At 38.4% G+C, this 26,028-nt stretch overlaps 2 protein-coding genes across 4 annotated transcripts in view; one reads left to right on the forward strand and one right to left on the reverse strand.

Annotated features, from left to right (window-relative positions):
- Positions 1–5,986, forward strand: part of dlst (dihydrolipoamide S-succinyltransferase) — a 42,405-nt gene extending 36,419 nt beyond the window's left edge. The window contains exons 11-15 of the mRNA XM_061895389.1: positions 1,308–1,438; positions 2,511–2,584; positions 2,659–2,742; positions 2,832–2,999; positions 5,367–5,986. Of these exons, the coding sequence (XP_061751373.1) occupies positions 1,308–1,438; positions 2,511–2,584; positions 2,659–2,742; positions 2,832–2,999; positions 5,367–5,501 (592 nt within the window). The 3' untranslated portion in view covers positions 5,502–5,986. The remainder of the gene's footprint in view (positions 1–1,307; positions 1,439–2,510; positions 2,585–2,658; positions 2,743–2,831; positions 3,000–5,366) is intronic.
- The window catches only part of rps6kl1 (ribosomal protein S6 kinase-like 1), a 36,863-nt gene continuing 16,461 nt past the window's right edge, over positions 5,627–26,028 (reverse strand). For all 3 annotated transcript variants that reach the window (XM_061895385.1, XM_061895388.1, XM_061895386.1), the window contains 6 exons: positions 23,840–23,972; positions 22,433–23,764; positions 22,251–22,340; positions 18,015–18,097; positions 7,005–7,100; positions 5,627–6,924 (listed from right to left, as the gene is read on the reverse strand). In XM_061895385.1, coding sequence (XP_061751369.1) covers positions 6,814–6,924; positions 7,005–7,100; positions 18,015–18,097; positions 22,251–22,340; positions 22,433–23,764; positions 23,840–23,972 — 1,845 coding nt within the window. In that variant the 3' untranslated portion in view covers positions 5,627–6,813. The remainder of the gene's footprint in view (positions 6,925–7,004; positions 7,101–18,014; positions 18,098–22,250; positions 22,341–22,432; positions 23,765–23,839; positions 23,973–26,028) is intronic.

Genomic DNA, 26,028 nt, shown 5'->3' on the forward strand with positions numbered 1-26,028 from the left:
AACAAATGGATTATGCACAAAAGGCACATAGTACAGGAAAGACAGTGTATTGCTCGGTGTTCACATATATGCAGTCCATCCAGAAAGTATTCACAGCGCCTCGCTCCATCCATCCATCCATTTTCTACCGCTTATTCCCTTTTGGGGTCGCGGGGGGCGCTGGTGCCTATCTCAGCTACAATCGGGCGGAAGGCGGGGTACACCCTGGACAAGTCGCCACCTCATCGCAGGGCCAACACAGATAGACAGACAACACTCACACTCACATTCACACACTAGGGCCAATGCCTCGCTCTTTCCACATTTTATGTTATATTCTTATTACAAAATGGAATAAATTAATGTGTGCTCTCAAAATTCTATAGACAATAACCCACAATCATAATTATTTTTTTAAGCAAATTTATTTAAAAGAATAAAAAATCACTATTCACAGCCTTTTTCATCAATTACAAGTCTTTTTGAATCTGATGCCACAAGCTTGGCACGTCTTTAGGCAGTTTCACCCATTCCTCTTTGCAAAAGTTCTTAAGCTCCATCAGGTTGGATGGGAAGCATTGGTTTTCATCCAGGATATCTCTGCATTCATCTTAGTTGAGTCAAAGTTGCAAAAAGGCTGTGAATATTTGTGTACATGTGATTTTTTTTAATCACATGGGCGGGTGGCCTGCTCTGTGAACAACGATAACTATTTGGATTGTTAGCTTTATGTCACAGGCAAACGATGGCAGTTGAGGAAAGAAAGGATGTATTAATAATGCTTAAAATGTTGCCACAAATAAATGATTTGTTTGGATGTGCACACACACATAGCTTTTCGTGCAATTCATTGTGGCGTTTATTGGTTAATGGATGCGGGTGCATTTCCGGGTTTCAGGGAACGAGCTGGTGGTTGCCTAGAAAAGGGCAAAGTGTTTTCTGGGGTTAAAATGCTTGCCTGTTAGTTACTCCACAGGAGGGGAGGGCACCGATGTAATAATGCTTTTTTTTTTTTTTCCATAATATTTTCGTAAGCCACTGGCGAACAGCTAATCTACTGTCAACCTCTGTTCTCACTCACTCTCACAAGAGTCCACTGTCTTACGGTAGTTGGCTGACTGTTGGTTGTGAAAGTGCTTGTTTTGATATGCAGCGGAGCCTTCTTTTTAAATGTTAATATCGCCAAAGATCACCCTTCATTTAATCGATGCTGCCAAAATTGTGATAACGATCAAATCTGATTAATTACGCAGCCCTACTTGAAAAAGTGTGCAAACCCAATAAAATGTAACACTAATGCGTCATTGTTCCTGTTGTTTCTCTTGTAGCAACATCTCTGAGATGAGGAAATCCTACAAAGACACCTTTTTGAAGAAGCACAACATCAAGCTAGGCTTCATGTCTGCATTCGTCAAGGCTGCTGCCCACGCTCTGACTGACCAACCTACTGTTAATGCTGGTACAAACTTCACCACAAAAGATAATTCTTGATCGACAACACCACATCGATAGTGCTGATTTATATTTAACTTCGTGGTTCATCTGGAGACACAGACTTTAGTTAACTTATTGTTTTGGTTTCTTAGAGGTATAAAATGCACTTTATTATGTGAACCCAAATTTCTACGATTAAATGTTCTCTTTTGAAGTGCAGGCCCTTATTGAACTATGTTATCACCATCAGGGAAAAATATAACTGCAACACAAAATCTTATTGGCTTAGTTCTGTTGGCCTCATTTATATATATTGTTACACAGACTATTTTAGTTTTGTCATTTTATAAAATAATATTGACAATTTTTTAGTTACTTTTATATCAGTGAAATCATTTCAATAGTTGAAAAATATTAATTTAAATTAATGTGAACTTCTTTTTACTCCACACAATGATTTACCTTTTTGAATAGGTCAGAATATAAGTAGGAAGTGCATTTGTACTCAAATTAAAGTTACTTCTACCTATTACCTACAGTAGATTTGTGTATTTTTTGGTACAGTGTCTACATTTTTGGCCAACTGTTATTTTCTTTTATTTTTTCCTCACAAAATATTTTGTAACAATTTATACATAAGTATCAATCAATCAATCAATGTTTATTTATATAGCCACAAATCATTACGACTACAACATCCTCGGAAGAACCCACAAGTATCAGTTATTGCTTGTCAAGGTCTGGAAATTATCTTTATCAGTTTACATTTCTATTGGTGTCCATTCCTACAGAAGACTGACAGGCATCATGCTATAGTTATAGTTGACAGTCTTCTTCGTGCATGTGCTGCTCAGTGGTGTCAAGTTGGCACATTGGTTTCTTTTAATGCCAAACCTCAAAGCCACCAAATGTATTTGCTGTACTTCTTCCTACTCTGACCTACTTAGACAACCACAGGGACGTAGTGGTGGTCTACAAGACAGTTGTTATTTTATTCTAATAGTCATTTTCACTTTTTGTCAAAGAAAGATTTTTATATCAATTTTTAAAACCAAAATATTGCTTGTGACTATTATGTGTGATCCTTTTTTTTCCAGTAATTGATGACACAACCAAAGAGATTGTGTATAGAGACTATGTAGACATCAGTGTGGCTGTGGCCACCCCAAAGGTAAATTGAGTGAAATGAGGGTGTGTGAGAGTGTAAGTTCTCAACAAAACTCTTCAATGTCACTTCTTTTTCAGGGTCTTGTTGTTCCAGTGATCAGGAATGCCGAGGGAATGAATTTTGCCGACATTGAGAAGACCATCAACATGTTGGGTGAAAAGGTTGGTATTTTTAACATACACATTCAAAATGGGGTATAATACTACTTCTAGTGTAATTTTAAAGATGAAATGCTCCCGTGTATTTGTAGGCCCGCAAGAACGAGCTAGCCGTTGAAGACATGGATGGAGGAACCTTTACCATCAGTAACGGCGGAGTTTTTGGGTCCATGTTTGGCACTCCCATCATCAACCCACCTCAGTCTGCAATTTTAGGCATGCATGGTATCTTCGACAGGCCTGTAGCTGTGGCTGGCAAGGTTTGTGTCATCTATATCAGTGTTTCTTAACCATAGGGCCAGGGCCCATTGTTGACCGTGAGCGATGTTCCCTCTAATTGTTCATGTATGTTAGCAAACGTAAAAACTCCCTGAGCATCCAGTGGAGCAGATGTGAGCAACATCAGACGTGCACACCATGGCCACATCAGCAGCACACCTGTCCCATAGCTGACTTTTATTTATAGTTAAATGTTTTATTTTAAAAATCAAATGACAAGTCATTTTCATAAAGAAAAATTCTAATATAAGTGATTTGGCCCTCTTAAATAAATACAACAAATACAATCTTGTTTTTCATGAGCTGTGTACTATAGTGTTTTATGTCTAGCTGGGGGTCCAGCTTTGAAAATAAATTGTACTCCTTTCAGAGATCACATTTAGTTCCGCCTAATATATATTTTTAATAGCATTTCTGCAATCTAGTAACAACATTCCATGATTAATATTCATACGACAAATGAACATTCTTAATAAATGACAGGAGAATAAGCACATCTGTTTGGGGAGTCATAGTTTAACGATTTGGAATTGAAACTTTGTGTGGAATAGAAACTTTGTGTGGTGTTGGAGTTATCTGCCCTTTTGTGTGGCCGTCAATGCATCACTGGCGAAGTGCGTTGGTGCTGCTGTCGATATGACAGATAACAAAGCCTGGTTTGTGCGGCAGACAATGACAAGTTTTGCTAGGTAGAAGTTGTTGTTTTTTTTTACAATGTTTTTGTTGTGGTTATATCTGACAAACCGTTTTGCTCCGGACATACAGTGAATGATGGAATTCCTGCCCTCTTTAAAGCGTCTCTACAGACGTACTAATTTAACAGTGTTGACGAACAAGGTTTTCTCTGATCTGGCTGCTTGCCGTCACCTGTTACTTACAGTTGCGTTGCAAAATCATACAGAACCGTCCCTATATATATATATATATGTATGTATGTATATATATATATGTCTTGATTGGATTATCCAGAGAATAGTGCTCGATACCGTGGTAGAGCGCAATATGTAGGTGTGGGAAAAATTACAATCAATCAATGTTTACTTATATAGCCCTAAATCACTAGTGTCTCAAAGGGCTGCACAAACCACTACGACATCCTCGGTAGGCCCACATAAGGGCAAGGAAAACTCACACCCAGTGGGATGTCGGTGACAAGGATGACTATGAGAACCTTGGAGAGGAGGAAAGCAATGGATGTCGAGCGGGTCTAACATGATACTGTGAAAGCTCAATCCATAATGGATCCAACACAGTCGCAAGAGTCCAGTCCAAAGCGGATCCAACACAGCAGCGGGACTACTTCATCTCTACAGAACTGTTTCTGTAACAGTTCTGTGGAGATGAAGTAGTCTTGTAATTTTTCCCACACCTATATATATATATATATATATATATATATATATATATATATATATATATATATATATATATATATATATATATATATATATATATATATATATATATATATATACAATATTATACAGTGTTGGTGCAACGAATGTTAAAAATGGGGTCCCACAGTAAATTTTTGGGGTTCCACTTTTTTGCAAGCGTTTTGAAAACAAATGATAAATGTATGCATTAACCTGTTGGATCTCACATTCTATATTGTATTTTGGGGAAAGGGTTGTCATAATCGTTACTTAGTTCATAAAAAAAAATAATACAAAAAAAAAAACAGTTTTTTATGCATATATACATTTATTCAGTTATAAACAGTCATTTACTTTCTTCTTTCTTTCATGGATCTAAACTTTACTCTGCTGCCGGTAGTTTTTTTTATATTTTCATTTAATTTGATAATGGTGTGCCAGGGCATACATACATTATTTATGTAACGCTTAAGTCTGTAGTCTACATTAACCCTCAATTCTAAAAAATGTTTGTTTCCTTGTTATTGTTTTCTTCACTCCCCGTCAAATATTTTTTTATTTTTTTTGGCAAACACACAAAATATGCCAAATCTTCCACTAAAAATATTTTTCAAAGTGGAATATTTGATGTGACGTAATCGGGGCCTTGGATAGGTCAATAATTCATGAAAACATTGATTTTGTTTCAATATTATGTTTTAAGGCAATGACAAATTAAAAAAAAAAAACTCAACTAATTCTATTTTTAGTATTTGCTAGAGGCTAAAAAAAAGTGTGTGTAGAAAATGATCTGCCACATGTTTTACACCCCTGTAGTAGACAGTATTTATACATTGTCAGATGCTCTGTTATTTAGTCTCACGCCAGTTTAACACATTAATAGTACAATGAGCAACATAGTTGTATTTATATGTATTTCATTGCAGCAAACTGTTTAAATTATTTATTTCCACCTTCTCCACTATTGCTCAGGTGGAGATCCGTCCAATGATGTACGTCGCCCTGACATATGATCATCGCCTCATCGATGGAAGAGAGGCAGTTACCTTCCTGCGCAAGATTAAGACCGTGGTAGAGGACCCAAGGGTGCTGCTCCTTGACATGTGAGCCCCTCAGCTCCAGACCCAACCGACCAAACTCCCCTCACTCAACCAATGGCGGTACCCACCTACTGAACATTAGCCAAACTATAAGACATGGATTTATTTGATTGTGTTGTTTTCGGGTAAAGAGTTGGGGCTGTGCAATATAAGGTTGGCTGTGATAAAATGGTTTGGTAATGTAGAAAAAATAAAAAAGCACACTCTGATGCTTTTTTAAGGTCTACTCTTTGAGATCAAATAGTATATTCAAACATTTATGTGCACCATATGTAATTTTCTACAGACTATGTACATCTTTCTGTGGGATGGCCATTAGATTCAACTCCATTGGTTCATTTTGGGTGAGAACAGTAAGATGTATTGAAACCAAGAAACAATGAATATTTCCAAAGCTAAGAACACTTGGAGAATTGTGGTAATGTGGAAAATTGTCATTATACTATGCTATTTAAGAACATGTTTTAAACAATAAAATCAACATTACTGGAATTTGGTGTCTTATCTCAGTAAAACAATGCAAAAACATCCAATGGCAAATTTGCACTTTATTTAATGAACATGTTAATGCAAAACTGTTTTTACACACTGTGAATGGGTACTAACATTTGTGCATATAGTGTTATTTTTCCTCTGTGCCACTTGGTTTATTTGATTTAGTAAAAAAAAAAGCAACAACCCTACCAAAATATGTTTCTGGTCATGTTTGTTTTGCAGGCAATGATCTCTTCACTGAATGTGTTTAAGAAATTGTGACAATTACATCATCTCATTTATTGCCTGAAGTGCTGTGAAAGGAAAGTTAGTCCAAGGAAATGCTTCTCAATGATTTTTCTGTTACGTGCCCCCTTGGAAGAAGAAAGTCACTGTGACTATAAATAGTAACATGTGTCTTTCAAATTGTTCTAACCATACCTGTGCATAACATTGCATAACTTATTAACATTACAATAAACATACCAGTCTTTCCTTGTCTCCCACTGTGGTTAAGGTGAAGCCAAGTGCTAGCCCCCCAGTACTCCCCCACTATTTTGAGAAGGACTGGTCCAAGGAATCTTTCCATACGGTGTTGATAGTACAATAGTACACTAGCATGGACATAAAAGCAGCCATCAAAAATAATATTCTGATATGCTCTAATAAATAACTTATTAGGTTTATGTTGTTGGTTGATTGGATATGATTGTTTTTTTCATCACTTACTGTGATGTTATTTTCTTTGGGAAGCATACACTTTCAAAGTCACCAAGCTCTCAGGCTGCACCCGACATGTGGACGTGTGAGCATGCTGGTCTTCACGGAGGCCTCGAGTGAAGCAGTCAGCAGCTCAGGGCTTTCCAGGAGATGCTACTGAAGAACGGATGACACTTGATGTCGCTCACACCTCCACCTCCACACCCCAGGCGATACCCAGCGTCAAACTGAAGTAACTGAAAGTAGAATCAATGGCACATGTATGACCAATCCAAACGCACGTGGAGAGAAAAGAGGCCCTGCGTGTGTGCCTCACCTCGGTCAGTAGGGATGCAGATGCAGTGCTCAGGTGGTCCGGGATGAGCAGCTGTGTGTGGGAGTTAATTCCTGCTGGGTGGAGCTGCCAGAGGGGCTGATAATAAACAAATCATATGTCTGCTTAAAGGAAAAGGATCACAATCTCATCTTGACAGTATCTTGAGCTTAGCACCACGATTGTACTTTTAATTGAAATAATAATTCTGAATATTTGCATGGGTGAAATGCATTAAGTCACATGGTACATTCATTATGATAAGCAACGGGTGTCAAACTCAAGGCCCGGGTGCCAGATTTGGCCCGCCACATCATTTAATGATGCCGGTGAAAGCCTTGCAATAATATGTGTCAAAAGTATTTTATCCATCCATTCATTTTCTACCGCTTACCACTTTCGGTGTCACGGGGGTTTCAACTTGGACAAGTTTCCACCTCATCGCAGGGCCAACACAGATAGACAGACAACATTCACACTCACATTCACACACTAGGGCCAATTTAGTGTTGCCAATCAACCTATACCCAGGTGCATGTCTTTGGAGGTGGGAGGAAGCCACGCAGTCACGGGGAGAACATGCAAACTCCACACAGAAAGATCCCAAGCGCAGGATCGAACCCAGGACCTTTGTATTGTGATATTTTCTTATAAAATGAATTCATACTCTCTGATTTGACAGAGTAAAATACATGTACTGCATGCAATTGGATATCTTTTCGACTTCAACATTATCTAATAATGCTACAAATACAAACCCCGTTTCCATATGAGTAGGGAAATTGTGTTAGACGTAAATATAAATGGAATACAATGATTCGCAAATCATTTTCAACCCGTATCCAATTGAATGCACTACAAAGACAACATATTTGATGTTCAAACTCATAAACTTTATTTTTTTTTTTGCAAATAATAAACTTAGAATTTCATGGCTGCAACACGTGCCAAAGTAGTTAGGAAAGGGCATGTTCACCACTGTGTTACATCACCTTTTCTTTTAACAACACTCAATAAACATTTGGGAACTGAGGAAACTAATTGTTGAAGCTTTGAAAGTGGAATTCTTTCCCATTCTTGTTTTATGTAGAGCTTCAGTTGTTCAACAGGCTGGGGTCTCTGCTGTCGTATTTTACGCTTCATAATGCGCCACACATTTTCAATGGGAGACAGGTCTGGACTGCAGACGGGCCAGGAAAGTACCCGCACTCTTTTACTACAAAGCCACGCTGTTGTAACACGTGGCTTGGCATTGTTTTGCTGAAATAAGCAGGGGCGTCCATGATAACGTAGCTTGGATGAACATATGTTGCTCCAAAACCTGTATGGACCATTCAGCATTAATGGTGCCTTCACATATGTGTAAGTTACCCATGCCTTGGGCACTAATGCACCCCCATACCATCACAGATGCTGGCTTTTGAACTTTGCGCCTTTAACAATCCGGATGGTTAATTTCCTTTTTGTTTCGGAAGACACCACGTCCACAGTTTCCAAATATAATTTGAAATGTGGACTCGTCAGACCACAGAACACTTTCCCACTTTGCATCAGGCCATCTTAGATGAGCTTGGGCCCAGCGAAGCCGGCAGCGTTCCTGGGTGTTGTTGATAAATGGCTTTCGCTTTGCATAGTAGAGTTTTAACTTGCACTTACAGATGTAGCGACCAACTGTAGTTACTGACAGTGGTTTTATGAAGTGTTCCTGAGCCCATGTAGTGATATCCTTTACACACTGATGTCGGTTTTTGATGCAGTACCGCCTGAGGGATAGAAAGTCTGTAATATCATCGCTTACTTGCAGTGATTTCTCCAGATTCTCTGAACCTTTTGATGATTTTACGTACCGTAGATGGTAAAATCCCTAAATTCCTTGCAATAGCTCGTTGAGAAATGTTCTAAAACTGTTCGACAATGTGCTTACAAATTGGTGACCCTCACCCCCATCCTTGTTTGTGAATTACTTAGCATTTCATGGAAGCTGCTTTTATACCCAATCATGGCACCCACCTGTTCCCAATTAGCCTGCACACCTGTGGGATGTTCCAAATAAGTGTTTGAGGAGCATTCCTCAACATTATCAGTATTTATTGCCACCATTCCAAACTTTTTCGTCACGTTTTGCTAGCATCAATTTCTAAAGTTAATGATTATTTGCAAAAAAAAAAAAAATGTTTATCAGTTTGAACATCAAATATGTTGTCTTTGTAGCATATTCAACTGAATATGGGTTGAAAATGATTTGCAAATCATTGTATTCCATTTATATTTACATCTAACACAATTTCACAATTTCCCAACTCATATGGAAACGGGGTTTGTACAATACATATCTCAAATATGACTAAATGTCTGCTTGAGTCATGATTTCAAAGCAAGTTATCCATCAAAGTGAACACTGTAAAAATTACAGTGGCAACACAGTTGCCAGAATCGTACTGTAAAAAAACCCAAATAGTACTGTTTGCCTATCCATCCATCCATTTTCTACCGTTTGTCTTTTGTGGGGTCGCGGGGGGTGCTGGAGCCTATTCCAGCTGCACAGGGGGGAAGGCGGTGTACACCCTTGACAAGTCGCCACCTCATCTCAGGGCCAACACAGATAGACAGACAACATTCACACTCACATTCACACACTAGGGCCAATTTTGTGTTGCCAATCAACCTATCCCCAGGTGCATGTCTTTGGAGGTGGGAGGAAGCCGGAGTACCCGGAGGGAACCCACGCATTTACCGGGGAGAACATGCAAACTCCACACAGAAAGATCCCGAGCCCGGGATTGAACCCAGGACCTTTGTATTGTGAGGCACTGTCATGTTACCCATTTACAATGATATACTGTAATGACCACCGTACATTTCAGAGTTGAATTATGGCAACTGAGCTGAATGTAAAAGTTCAGTTACACTTTCCTAGTAGATATATTGCTCACATTTAGCTCATTTTAATCACATTTAACTCACTCTTCACACATTTAGCTCATTGTACTCACATTAATTAAAGGTTAAATGAAATAAATGTTCACTCTAATTATTATATCTAAATGTTAAATCTTAATCTAAATGTTAGATCCAAACCATAATCTTCTATCTATCCGGACATAAATCTTAAATTAAATCTTAAATCTAAACCTAACTGTTGAATTTAAATCTTAAATATAAATGTTAAATCTAAACCTAAACGTTCAATATATACCTAAATGTAAATCTAAAATCTGATTCTAAAAGTGAGTGCTAAATGTTAACTTTTAACCTAAAGCTGAAATCTAAATATAAATGTTAAATCTATAACCAAATGTTGAATGTAAATCTAAAGCTTAAATCTAAACCTAAATGTTAAAGTGGAACTGAATTATTTTCGGAATTCTGCCAATCGTTCACAACCATTATTTGTTTTCATAATGCATTCTATCTCGTAATAAAATTTAAATAAAAGTCTGCTTACAGCGGAGCCAATGAGAAGTCCTCTGTTCTGCCCATGAAACCCAATAAATAACCATCCAAAAAGCGCCAACGATACCCCATTTATACATGTTGTGACTTGATTAATAACCAAGTATTAGTGATATTGTTATTATCAGCGCTGATGCAGTTCAAATATTTCTAGCGGTGACGTATGATGGTTACATCACTCGCTTCTCTGTTCTTTGAATGTTTATTGTACATCATAAATCATGCCTCTTGTCTGAAAGCTGAGGATGTATTCAGACAAGTTCGTACACTTTGACATTCAATTTAGACCCAGGAATGGTGAGAACGACACTAAAAAGACGCTTGGTCATCATGATTGTGTCACATATGAACATTACATTGCTGTAAACAACGCAATCACTGTCCTGTGCAGTAAATTTGATGCAGCCGCCAGCTGTCATGTTCGCTTTGGATGGGTTCTAAAGCATATGCTGTGAGCTAAATGGTAAAAACATGATCATAGTGGATGTGGATTAAAGTCACCTTGACATTTTTTAAAAGGCGCATATCGGCACGCACCGATCTGAACCTTTGACCAAACAGAGACATCACACTCACTATGATCATCTTTTTACCGTTTAGCTCACGACATATTCTTTAGAACACATCTGAAGCGAATTTGTCGGATGGCCGTTGCAGCAACTTAGAAAAGAGTGACCGTGTTGTTTATACCGGTGGGGGGGATCTTTTTTTTTTTTTTTTTTCTTTGTCATGAAAAAGGGAGGTTTTTGTGGTTGGTGCACTAATTGTAAGTGTATATTGTGTTTTTTATGTTGATTTAATTATTTTTTTTTTTTTTTTTTTTTTTTTATTATTTCTTCTGTGGCCCGGTACCAATTGGGCCACGGCCCGCCGCCCGGTGGTTGGGGACCACTGGTTTACAGCAATGTAATGTTCATATGTGACAAAATCATGAAGTAGCAACACAGTGAAATGATGAAAGACAAAAATAGAAATAGATGTATTCATGCAGACTGCCTCAAGACACTCAAACAGGTTGACGCTGCTCTTTCCTGTTTGACAAGGAATGGATTTGCTTCTTACACTGAGGCAGTCTGCATGAATATATCTATTTCTATTTTCGTCTTTCATTGTCTTTGCATTGTCTTTGCACAACACTCCTACATCTTTACATTTATTTAATTCAAGTACCCCCTAATCAGAGCAAAGCATTTTTGGTTGAAAAAAGAGATACAGAAGTAAAATACAGCACTATGTCATCAGTTTCTGATTCATTAAATTGTATAACAGGGCAAAATATTGCTCATTTGTATTGGTCTTTTAACTATTTGGAAAAAAGATATAAAAATAACTAAAAGTGATTAAGTGATTCAATTATAAATAAAGATTTCTACACATAGAAGTAATCATCAACTTAAAGTGCCCTCTTTAGGGATTGTAATAGAGATCCATCTGGATTCATGAACTTCATTCTAAACATTTCTTCACAAAAAAATAAATCTTTAAAATCAATATTTCTGGAACATGTCCACAAAAAAATCTAGCTGTCAACACTGAATATTGCATTGTTGTATTTTTTTTCACAGTTTATGAACTTAAATTCACATTGTGTTGAAGTATTATTCAATAGATATATTTATAAAGGATTTTTGAATTGTTGCTATTTTTAGAATATTTTAAAAAAATCTCACGTACCCCTTGGCATACCTTCAAGTACCCCCATTTGAGAACCACTGCACTAGAGGGTGGAGATGTGGTCCTGGTGAGAAATTTAGCGCTCACATTTAGATTTAGATTTTAAGATTTAGATTTAAAATTCAATGAGTGCTCACATTTAGATTTACCGGTAGTTTTTATATTTAGGATATATATTTAAAATGTAGATGTATCATTTAGGTTTCGATTCAACCATTAGATTTAGGTTTAACATTTATATATAGATTCAACATTTAGTTCTCACATTTAGATTTGGAAAGAGATTTAAGATTTAGATTTGGAAAATTTAAATGTGACGAAAATGAACTAAATTTGAAAAAAGTGTGTTAAATGAGGGCTTCACGGTGGCAGAGGGGTTAATGCGTCTGCCTCATAATACAGGCTCGGGATCTTTCTGTGTGGATTTTGCATGTTCTCCCCGTGAATGCGTGGGTTCCTTCCGGGTACGCCGGCTTCCTCCCACTTCCAAAGACATGCACCTGGGGATAAAAGTTGATTGGCAACACTAAATTGGCCCTAGTGTGTGAATGTGAGTGTGAATGTTGTCTGTCTATCTGTGTTGGTCCTGTGGGTAGGTGGCGACTTGTCTAGGGTGTACCCGCCTTCCGCCCTAATGCAGCTGAGATAGGCACCAACGCCCCCCGCGACCCTAAAGGGAATAAGCGGTAGAAAATGGATGGATGGATGGATGGTGTGTTAAATATGAGAAATGAATCTGCTAGAAAAGTGTGACATAACTTTTACATTCAGCACCCATCCATCCATTTTCTACCGCTTATTCCCTTTGGGGTCGCGGGGGGCACTGGTGTCTATCTCAGCTCCAATCGGGCGGAAGGCAGCGTACACCCTGGACAAGTTGCCACCTCATTGCAGACATTCAGCACCCTATAGGCAATTGAATAATATCATGAGGCGACTACCTAGACATTTCTGTTTATAAATTGTTCATGATTACAAGTGGCCCTTTGAGGTAAACCATAACTGTGATGCGGCCCTCAGTGATATAGGCGAACATTTTCACCTAAGATGTTTTCAATTTTAGTACAATTAAACACACCTGTGCTTTTTTATTAAGTACAGTTGCAAAAGAACCCACCATACAGTCAGATAAAGGTGTAGCATGTGTGTGTGTGTGTGAGTGTGTGAGTCCATCCATCCAATTTTCACCGCTTATTCCCTTTGGGGTTGCAAGGGGTGCTGGTGTCTATCTCAGCTAAAATCGGGCAGAAGTCGGTGTACACCCTGGACAAGTCGCCACCTCATCGCAGTGAGTGTGTGTGTCCAAAGTGTAAGTGAACACACCACACTGCCAGGGGCGCCAAAAAGGGGGGGTAAAGGAGACAGATTCTAGGGGCCCATGATGGAGGGGGGCCCAGAGAGGCCCCTAATGATGAGGAAATTATGTGTTGTGGGCCCTGTAAAGATTATTTTCATGGGACCCAAAATCCCTAGCGGCGCCCCTGCACACTGCTACGGTGAGGGTAAATCTTGCTAGCTAAAAAATAGAAGCTAATATGACACAAACTTAAAAAGTATGGAAGCCCGTTTCTGCAACAAAACAAATACGTCATAATTATGAGATCAAAAAGTCAAAATTACAAGATATGAAATGTATAAAATATGAGACAAAAAGTCCTAATTAGGAAATGAAAAGTCGCAAGACATAAAAACAACATTGAAAACTTGTTAAATTTGGCATTGAACAACTCAAACCTAATGTTGAGACAACATGCTTTTTGATTACGTTTAATCGATGTTGGGTCCTGACGTTGACCTTTGAAATTTGGTCATTTCCCAATCAATATTCTACAACAGGGTTCCCCAACCTTTTTTCTACCAGGGACCGATTTAATGTATGCATTATTTTCACAGCCTGGCTTTCCACGTGTGGCAGATAAAAACAGCAAAAAATTGAGCATGAAAAATTAGCCTTTGGCCACAATCTGGCACATTAACATTTTATATCTCCATTAATGTGCATTGTCCCATATGCTAATACAAAGGAGTTGTAATTGACATCTATTAAAGTTAATGTTAAAGTACCACTGATAGTCTCGCACACACTAGGTGTGGTGAAATTTGTTCCCTGCATTCGACCCATTCCCTTGCTCCACCCCCTGCGCGGTGAGGGGAGCAGTGAGCAGCAGCCGTGGTCATGCTCAGGAATCATTTTGGTGATTTAACCCCCAATTCCAACCCTTGATGGTGAGTGCCAATCAGGAAGGTAACAGATCCCATTTTTATAGTCTTTGGTATGACTTGGCTGGGGTTTGAACTCACGACCTACTGATCTCAGGGTGGACACTAACCACAAGGCCTCTGAGCAGGTTATTAACAAGCTTATTGGTGTGTTTAGTGGGCCAGGCGTAAGTTAAGTCGGAGAAAATGCGGTAGTTTAATTAATGTTTCTGTGCGGCCCTGTAGCAAATGCGTCACGGACCAGTACACAAATAGAACATTGAAACAACATGCTTTTTGACAACGTTTATTCAATGTCAGGTTGTGACGTTGATTTGGTCATTGAAATTTGGTCATTTCCCAATCTACGTTGTCTCAATTTACAAACAACTATTTTGCAAAGTTGTTTCAAAGTCAGTTTTAAAGGACATGTATGTATAATCAACGTTGTATCAATGTATTGTGCCTGCTGGGAGTTATGAGATTAAAAAAATCAAAATTTTTAGAAAAAAAGTCATAATTATGAGATAAAAAATTGTAATTGTGACAAAAAAAGTCAAAATTATGGGTTTAAAATCATAATTATGAGATTGCAAAATCTAAATTATGAGATAAAAAATTCAAAATTATGATATAAAAAGTTGTTTTTTTGACAAAAAAGGTCAAAATTATGGGGTGAAAAGTCATAATGATGAGACAACAAAGTCAAATTATAACATAAAAAGAATTATGAGATAAGAAAGTTAAAATTACGAGATGAAAATTCACAATTATGAGGTGAAAGGGTATAACTATTAGATAAGAAAGTCTAAATTATGGAATGAAAAGTCATAATTATGAGATTAAAAAATGTAAATTATGAGATGAAAGTCATAATCATCAGTTAAAAAGGCTAAATTATGAGATACAAAGTCATAATTATGTGCGAAAAAGTCATACTTATGAGATAAAAAGTTGGAATTGTGACAAACAAAAAACAACATTATCGAGTGAAAAGTCATAATTATAAGATGATAAAGTCGAAATTATGAGATGAAAGTCATAATCATCAGTTAAAAAGGCTAAATCATGAGATACAAAGTCATAATTATGTGTGAAAAAGTCATACTTATGAGATAAAAAAGTTGGAATTGCGACAAACAAAAAACATTATCGAGTGAAAAGTCATAATTATGAGATGATAAAGTCGAAATTATGAGATGAAAGTCATAATCATCAGTTAAAAAGGCTAAATTATGAGATACAAAGTAACAATGATGTGCTCAAAAGTCATACTTATGAGACAAAAAGTTGGAATTGTGACAAAAAAGTCAAAATTATGGAGTGAAAAGTCATAATTATGAGATGAGAAAGTCGAAATTATGAGATGGAAGTCATAATCATCAGTTAAAAAGGCTACATTATGAGATACAAAGTCATAATTATGTGCGAAAAAGTCATACTTATGAGATAAAAAGTTGGAATTGTGACAAACAAAAAACAACATTATCGAGTGAAAAGTCATAATTATAAGATGATAAAGTCGAAATTATGAGATGAAAGTCATAATCATCAGTTAAAAAGGCTAAATCATGAAATACAAAGTCATAATTATGTGTGAAAAAGTCATACTTATGAGATAAAAAAGTTGGAATTGCGACAAACAAAAAACATTATCGAGTGAAAAGTCATAATTATGAGATGATAAAGTCGAAATTATGAGATGAAAGTCATAATAATCAGTTAAAAAGGCTAAATTATGAGATACAAAGTAACAATGATGTGCTCAAAAGTCCTACTTATGAGACAAAAAGTTGGAATTGTGACAAAAAAGTCAAAATTATGGAGTGAAAAGTCATAATTATGAGATGAGAAAGTCGAAATTATGAGATGGAAGTCATAATTATCAGTTAAAAAGGCTAAATTATAAGATACAAAGTCATAATTATGTGCGAAAAAGTCATACTTATGAGATAAAAAGTTGGAATTGTGACAAAAAAAAGTCGGAATTATGGAGTGAAAAGTCATAATTATGAGATAAGAAAGTCAAAATTACGAGATGAAAAGTCATAATTATGAGGTAAAAGGGTATAAATATGAGATGAGAAAGTCAAAATTACGGGAAGAAAAGTCATAATTATGAGATGAAAAAAAAATCGAAATTATGAGATCATAATCATCAGTTAAAAAGGCTAAATTGAGATACAAAGTCATAATTATACGCTTAAAAAGTCATACTTATGAGATAAAAAGTTTAAATTGTGACAAAAAAAGTCAACATTATGAAGTGAAAAGTCATAATTATGAGATCCATTCATCCATCCATTAATTTTCTACCGCTTATTCCCTTTTTGGGTCGTGGGGGGTGCTGGTGCCTATCTCAGCTACAATTGGGCGGAAGGCGGCGTACACCCAGGACAAGTCCCTACCTCATCGCAGGGCCTAATTATGAGATAGGAAAGTCAAAATTATGAGATGAAAAATCATAATTATGAGGTAAGAGGGTATAATTATGAGATGAGAAAGTCGAAATTATGAGATGAAAAGTCATATTTATGAGATAAAAAAAATCGAAATAATGAGATAAAAAGTAGAAATTATGAGATGAAAGTATAGATATCAGTTAAAGAGGCAAAATTATGAAATACAATGTCATAATTATGAGACAAAAAGGTCATACTAATGAGATAAAATGTAATTGTGACAAAAAAGGTGGAAATTATGGGGTGTAAAGTCATAATTATGAGAAAAAGTTAAAATTATGAGATGAAAAGTCATAATTATGAGTCAAAAAGGTATAGCTATGAGATCATATAAAATAATATAATTATGAAATAAGAAAGAAAGAAATGATGACTTATTTTACACAACAGCCACAGTGGCAGCTCTTTGGAGTGATGTCCTGTTTAGACATGGATTGTGAGTACGTTGATATTAATGACCTTGAATCTAATATTTGGCGTAACAACTTAGATCAATTAATTAATTATTGATTAATTATATTTTGTAAACATATCTTCTAAGATTGTGGTGAAGAAGGAGCTGAGCCGGAAGGCAAAGCTCTCAATTTACCGGTCGATCTACATTCCCATCCTCACCTATGTTAATGAGCTTTGGATCATGACCGAAATGACAAAATCACGGGTACAAGCGGCCCAAATGAGTTTACTCCGCCGGGTGGAGAGGAGCCAGATGAGGTGGTTCGGGCATCTGGTCAGGATGCCACCCGAACGCCTCCCTAAGGAGGTGTTTAGGGCACGTCCAACCGGTAGGAGGCCACGGGGAAGACCCAGGACACGTTGGGAAGACTATGTCTCCCGGCTGGCCTGGGAACGCCTCGGGATCCCCCGGGAAGAGCTGGACGAAGTGGCTGGGGAGAGGGAATCCTGGGCTTCCCTGCTTAGGCTGCTGCCCCCGTGACCTGACCTCGGATAAGCGGAAGAAGATGGATGGATGGATGAATCTTCTAAGATTTTTAGAGATATTTGATCACTTTTAAGCATATTGATACGGTAAGAACGTAATAGTTTAACACATTAGCTGTGTCTTAACAATCAGTTTGGGTGAACAATTAATGCATCTGATGTGAATATGGACATTGGAATGTTTTAATGATCCACTGGAAAGAAGAAGGACGGCGGTAGTGCACGTTAGATTTAGGTTTAGGTGTTTGTCATTGGTTGTGACTTTTCACCCATGTTCACCTACCATTCCTGTGAGGAGTTCGAACAGCAAAGCTCCAAGACTCCACCAATCACAAGCTTCCGTGACTCTCAGCACGCCACCGATCTCTGTTGACAAGCCAAACATGTTTTATTTCTCTCATTCTCCTCTTTTTCACATTTGGCCAATTCCACCAAATTTGTTCTATTTGCTTGTTGTAACGTACATGTTTGTCCTCTTTCAACTAACTCTGATAATACAAGTATTGATCTACCCAAAATGTATGTTGCTCCCATTTCTGGCAACTGTCTATCATTTTTGTGGAAGACTCCTCAGCTGAAGACGATATAATTCAGTAACAGGACTAAAAGAAATAGGAGTGAGTTTTTTTTTTTTTTTTGCATATAATGAGTAAATACATGAAATATAACCACATGATATGTATGCTAAAGGCATGTTGACACAACCTATTTCACAGTAAACAAAAACAGTATTTAAAAAAGAAAAAAGAAACAAACATAAAAAATAAATTTACATAACAGGACTGTGCTGGAGCCCATTTCAGCTGCATTCGGGCGGAGGGCGGGGTACACCTTGGACAAGTCGCCACCTCATCACAGTAGAGATAGATAGATAGCTAGCTAGATAGATAGATAGATAGATGGATAGATGGATAGATGGATAGATGGATAGATAGTGTCAGGCTTGAACTTGGACTTGGTTTACTCCTTCGATGCAGAGGGATTACAGGACGAGCCAGGTGAGTACATGGTTTATTTGGAATACTAAATACAAAAATAAACTAAGGGCACTCACAAAGAGGTACAAAACTTGGCTACAAAAATACAAACAGGAAAACAAAACACCTGTTGGATGGCATGAAAGACGATAAACTATAAACTTAAACTTGCACTGTGGCAGAACTATGAACAACTAAAACAAAAAGACTTACTGTGACCGAAACAAGGGGCATGGATAGCAGGTTGTGTAGCAGGTAATCGTGAAGGCATTAAACAGAATGCAAATAGCAAAGTTCCCAGAATGATGAACAGAAAGCAAATAACTTAAGTACTGGCTGTGGTAATAGAAAACAGGTGTGAGAGGCTGAGGATCGGGGCGCGACTTAAGGGGACCAGGTGGAAACTAATAGGTTGGCATGGAAACAAACAAAACCAGGAAGTGCAAAACGTGACTGAATGTCCAAAATCAAAGCATAACATGACAAAACAAAACATGATCCATAGGTGTGACAGATAGATAGATATATTGTACTTTATTCCTTCAGGAGAGTTCCATCAGGAAAATGAAAAACAGTAATCCCTGTTGTTAGAGTTTAAATATACAAACCCCGTTTCCATATGAGTTGGGAAATTGTGTTAGATGTAAATATAAACGGAATACAATGATTTGCAAATCCTTTCAACCCATTTTCAGTTGAATATGCTACAAAGACGACATATTTGATGTTCAAACTGAAAAACATTTTTTTTTTTGCAAATAATCATTAACTTTAGAATTTGATGCCAGCAACCGGTGACAAAGAAGTTGGGAAAGGTGGCAATAAATGCTGATAAAGTTGAGGAATGCTCACCAAACACTTATCTGGAACATCCCACAGGTGTGCAGGCTATTTGGGAACAGGTGGGTGCCATGATTGGGTATAAAAGCAGCTTCCATGAAATGCTAAGTAATTCACAAACAAGGATGGGGTGAGGGTCACCACTTTGTAAGCAAATCGTCGAACAGTTTTAGAACAACATTTCTCTACAAGCTATTCCAAGGAATTTAGGGATTTTACCATCTACGGTCATCAAAAAGTTCAGAGAATCTGGAGAAATCACTGCACGTAGGCAATGATATTACAGACTTTTGATCCCTCAGGCGGTACTGCATCAAAAACCGACATCAGTGTGTAAAGGATATCACCACATGGGCTCTTGAACACTTCATAAAACCACTGTCAGTAACTGCAGTTGGCCGCTACGTCTGTAAGAGCAAGTTAAAATTCTACTATGCAAAGCCAAACCCATTTATCAACAATATCCTGAAACGGGCTTCACGGTGGAAGAGGGGTTAGTGCGTCTGCCTCACAATACGAAGTTCCTGCAGTCCTGGGTTCAAATCCAGGCTCGGGATCTTCCTGTGTGGAGTTTGCATGTTCTCCCCGTGAATGCGTGGGTTCCCTCCGGGTACTCCGGCTTCCTCCCACTTCCAAAGACATGCACCTGGTGATAGGTTGATTGGCAACACTAAAATTGGCCCTAATGTGTGAATGTGAGTGTGAATGTTGTCTGTCTATCTGTGTTGGCCCTGCGATGGGGTGGCGACTTGTCCAGGGTGTACCCCGCCTTCCGCCCGATTGTAGCTGAGATAGGCGCCAGCGCCCCCCGTGACCCCAAAAGGGAATAAGCGGTAGGAAATGGATGGATGGATGGATCCTGAAACGCCGCCGGCTTGGCTGGGCCCGAGCTCACCTAAGATGGACTGATGCAAAGTGGAAAGGTGTTCTGTGGTCTGACGAGTCCACATTTCAAATTATATTTGGAAACAGAGCACATGGTGTCCTCAAGAACAAAGAGGAAAATAACCATTCGGATTGTTATAGGCGCAAAGTTCAAATGCCAGCATCTGTGATGGTATGGGGGTGCATTAGTGCCTAAGGCATGGGTGACTTACACATCTGTGAATGCACCATTAATGCTGAATGGTCCATACAGGTTTTGGAGCAACATATGTTGTATTCCAAGCAACGTTATCATGGACGCCCCTGCTTATTTCAGCAAGACAAGCGTGGCTTCGTAAAAAAAAAGAGTGCGGGTACTTTCCTGGCCCTCCTGCAGTCCAGACCTGTCTCCCATCGAAAATGTGTGGTGCATTATGAAGCGTAAAATACGACAGCGGAGACCCCAGACTGTTAAACGACTGAATCTCTACATAACACAAGAATGGTAAAGAATTCCACTTTCAAAGCTTCAACAATTAGTTTCCTCAGTTCCCAAACGTTTATCGAGTGTTGCTAAAAGAAAAGGTGATGAAACACAGTGGTGAACATGTCCTTTCCCAACTACTTTGGCACGTGTTGTAGCCATGAAATTCTAAGTTGATTATTTGCAAAAAAAAACAAAGTTTATGAGTTTGAACATCAAATATCTTGTCTTTGTAGTGCATTCAATTGAATATGGGTAGAAAATGATTTGCAAATCATTGTATTCTGTTTATATTTACATCAAACACAATTTCCCAACTCATATGCAAAACGTCGTTTGTAGTTGAATATACAGAAAAAAATTAACATTATTTTTTTTGCATTCCCAGTCCCATGGCCTGCAGCGGATCTGATAAATATGTAGTGTCCAAACCTTTGAAAAACACTGATAAATTAAAGGACATGGACCATATTGATATTTTTCATTTTCAAAATATAGATTTTTTTAAATAAAAAAAAAACACACCCTGCATGTCAGCTTTTTGTTATTAGAGAAAACATTTCTTGTTCTCGTTACACTAGACTTGCTTGCTCTATAATAACACCTTTTATATTTTTTTGTTTTTTTATAGTAATACAATTCTTCGAATGTGCCACAACTGTTAAAACATTATCTGCTAGACCGAGTGTAAAAGGACAGGACTGAAGTGTGAATCTTAACTGCATTGTTTTTTTGTTTTGGTTTTTTGTAAAAGAAACTATACTAATTGGGATAAAGGGTAACAATTATTGTATGTAAAAAATCTAACATAGCTCCAAGATTTAAATGATGATATTTCAAAGTCTCAATTAAGAAAGCAGGAATCGGTAACAGTGTTTTCAATTAATCTTTTAAATTGAATTCATAAAATATGCAATCAATTCAATGTTCAGGACACTTTGCTTGAAAAAAAAAAATATTTTACCGTTATTCATTTCAATGATCATGTATTCATTTATTATTACATTATTATTAATACAATTATTATTGCTGGTATTAATATTAATCGGATCAATGTGCAGGACACTTTACTTAACAAAAATTTTTTTATTTTTCTTATTAAATTAAATGATGATTATTACCATTATTTGTATTATTATTATTATTATTATTATTAGTAATAGTAGTCATAATAGTAGTAGTTTTATCATCACTATTGCTATTACTGTTATTGTAATAATTATTATCATAACTATTACAATTCCTTTAAATATATTTTATTTTGCAAATGGCACTGGTTTGTGGAACTCGCCCTTTTCCATAGCATGTCAAACCACAAATTGCCACTAGATGGCAGCATACCCAAGGTTGTTACCTGGGGCGCAGTACATCTGCTCCATGGCGTTGGAGTTGATCTCTGACTGAACCTCACTCCACTGCCCAAAGAAAGTCAAACACACCTTCCCTGTAGAATATACATACAAATTTCATTAACAATGATATCAATAGATATACTTTAGGTATTATTGATTAATAAATCAAACCTATGACACTGACCATTGCTGGTGAGCAGCACGTTTCTGGGGCTGAGGTCCCGACATACGATGCCCTGCTGATGAAGACTCTCCAGGGCCAGCAGGATCTGAGCCCCCCACACGCGCACCTCCGATTCAGGGAGCCCCCAGCAGGCACAGTGATTCGACTTATCTGAGGATTTGATCCGAGGGAGGTGGCACCATCCGTCCACCTCAATGATTTGGTCGTCTCCTTGTTCCTCAGTGCTGACTGGTGACTGCTCTGTTCTCTTTTGGGCACCAAGGAGGCGAGGGGAGTACCAGCTGGAAAAAGACCCCTCTGACGGTGCAGGGACCACCTGTCCTGGGCTGATCATCTCACAGGCTTCCTCTATACCTTCTCTCACGTCACCTGGCCCTGTTTCTCCTCTGGGCTTCATCTCTGTTTGTTTCCTAGCAGAGAAAGGCCAGGAGCTTCCTGAGGTGGTCCGTGGGTCCCTGTGGTCTGAGAACACTGCTTGGTCTGTGCTACTCAGGACCACCACTCCATTTTTATCCTCCAAGGTGGGACTGCTGCGGGCTGGCTTTTTATCCAAGTATGTCACCTGGTCCGCTGCTTGGTAATAGGCGGTGGTATCCCACGATGCCATTCCGTGGATTTGCGTTTGGCAATGAAGGGGGAGATGCAAAATGGCGGGAGAGGAGCTCAACGTGTGACTTTTACTGTTTGGAGGTTCAATTTTTCTAAACGAGTTCTGACTAGAACGAGGTTGGTTGTCTGTGACTGCATATTGGCTGGCTTGCTCGCCTCCCAGTGCTGGATCAGCAGCTTTCCAAGCCACTTCAAAATCCGAGCTGCATTTTAATAGTCCAACTCCAGCTTTACTGTCCTGCTGTTCTGACATGGTGTCCAGAGCTTGGCTGATGCGCACACAGGACAGAGGAAGAGCGAGCTTGTCCTGAGTTTGAGAGGAGTGCAAACACAAAGTCGGAGCTGGCGGATGAATGCTGGCGCTGACCTGTGCTCTGGCCGGACCAGAGAGCAGAGTCCCACGCTCCAGCTTGTTGTAAAATGATGCTGCAGAGCGGGAGTTCTGCAGGCAGCCCGTCTCCTCGATGTAGGAGTGTGTGCCGCAGCTCTCCAGACGCCGCTGAGTCTCATCCCAGGTCCTTGGCTCGTCCACGTCCGGGCTCTCGTCGCTCAGCTTCTGAGAAGCGCTTTCCACACTGACGGTGCACTGGTAGTTTGTGCAGATTGCAGGTGAAGTGTAGCTGCTCTTCATCTTGATGTTATTCTGACAGGGAGAGATGCATTCTGGTTGTTCCTTTGCTCTCTCCTTCCTCAGCGTGTGCAGTTTGGAGAAGAGCCTTCCACCTTGGACAAAACAAACAGAACAGGAAGTCTGAAAAACTATAAATGTTTTTACTTACACCTGAAATTGTTTCTGACCTTTGACATGTTCCAGATGGAGGTAAACGGTGTCCTCACTGACGTAATACCTGAGCAGCTTTACCATGTAGGGAACTCCTTGAGGGATGATGGTTGGCTGCTCTCTGCTCTCCCAGCTGGACTTCATCAGACTCTGCAAAAAACACACCATATTCTCAAGTAAGAAAGCTGTTATTGTTTTTCCTAAGCCGAATAGTCTTTGCACAAAGTCTTTCAGGGATTTTGCCGTGATGCAACATCACAACAAACCTGCCTGGCCTTTAATTGCAGCTTGTTTATGGGCCCTCCTGCCTTCACATCATTCAGTGTAGAGCAGGGGGTTTTAAAGTCAACACTGTGGATCGAACTCCAAGAAGGTAAGAGACAAGATAGGTAAGAAGTCGGTAGGAAGTAGGTAAGAAATGGTAAGAAGTGAGTAAGAGAAGGTAAGCAGAAGGTAAAACGTAGGCAATAAGTAAGTAGGAGAAGGTAAGTAGTAGGTAAACAGTAACAGAAGGTAAGAAGTAAGTAAAACAAGAAGGTAAGAAGTAAGTAAAACAAGAAGGTAAGAAGTAAGTAAAATATGGTAAGAATTTGGTAAGAAGTACAAACCCCGTTTCCGTATGAGTTGGGAAATTGTGTTAGATGTAAATATAAACGGAATACAATGATTTGCAAATCATTTTCAACCCATATTCAGTTGAATATGCAACAAAGACAACATATTTGATGTTCAAACTGTTATACATTTTTTTGTTTGCAAATAATCATTAACTTTATAATTTGATGCCAGCAACACGTGACAAAAAAGTTGGGAAAAGTGGCAATAAATACTGATAAAGTTGAGGAATGCTCATCAAACACTTATTTGGAACATCCCACAGGTGTGCAGGCTAATTGGGAACAGGTGGGTGTCATAATTGGGTATAAAAGCAGCTTCCATGAAATGCTCAGTAATTCCTAAACAAGGATGGGGTGAGGGTCACCACTTTGTAAGCAAATTGTCGAACAGTTTTAGAACAACATTTCTCAACGAGCTATTGCAAGGAATTTAGGGATTTTACCATCTACAGTCCGTAAAATCATCAAAAGGTTCAGAGAATCTGGAGAAATCAATAAGCGATGATATTATGGACCTTTGATCCCTCAGGTGGTACTGCATCAAAAACCGACATCAGTGTGTAAAGGATATAACCACGTGGGCTCAGGAACACTTCATAAAACCACTGTCAGTAACTGCAGTTGGTCGCTACATCTGTAAGTGCAAGTTAAAACTCTACTATGCAAAGCAAAACCCATTTATCAACAATACCCAGAAACACCGCCGGTTTCGCCGGGCCCGAGATTATCTAAGATGGACTGATGCAAAGTGGAAAAGTGTTCTGTGGTCTGATGAGTCCACATTTCAAATTATATTTGGAAACTGTGGGCGTGGTGTCCTCCGAAACAAAGAGGAAAATAACCATCCGGATTGTTAAAGGTGCAAAGTTCGAAAGCCAGCATCTGTGATGGTATGGGGGTGTATTAGTGCCCAAGGCATGTGTAACCTACACATCTGTGAAGGCACCATTAATGCTGAATGGTCCATACAGGTTTTGGAGCAACATATGTTGTCATCCAAGCAACGTTATCAGGGACACCCCTGCGTATTTCAGCAAAACAATGCCAAGCCACGTGTTACAACAGCGTGATTTCATAGTAAAAGAGTGCGGGTACACTCCTGGCCCGCCTGCAGTCCAAACCTGTCTCCCATCGAAAATGTGTGGCGCATTATGAAGCGTAAAATACAACAGCTGTTGAACGACTGAAGCTCTACATAAAACAAGAATAAGAAAGAATTCCACTTTCAAAGCTTCAACAATTAGTTTCCTCAGTTCCCAAACATTTATTGAGTGTTGTTAAAAGAAAATGTGATGTAACACAGTGGTGAACATGTCCTTATACAAGTACTTTGGCATGTGTTGCAGCCTTGAAATTCTAAGTTGATTATTTGCAAAAAACCCCAAGGTTTATGAGTTTGAACATCAAATATATTATCTTTGTAGCGCATTCAATTGAATATGGGTTGAAAATTATTTGCAAATCATTGTATTCCGTTTATATTTACGTCAAACACAATTTCCCAACTCATATGGAAACAGGGTTTGTAGGTCTGAGAAGGTCATCTGAATCTAAAGTCAATTTGTGTCTGAATGATGGAAGGGGGCAGC

This window comes from Nerophis ophidion, linkage group LG03, assembly GCF_033978795.1.
Source record: "Nerophis ophidion isolate RoL-2023_Sa linkage group LG03, RoL_Noph_v1.0, whole genome shotgun sequence".
Lineage (NCBI taxonomy): Eukaryota > Metazoa > Chordata > Actinopteri > Syngnathiformes > Syngnathidae > Nerophis > Nerophis ophidion.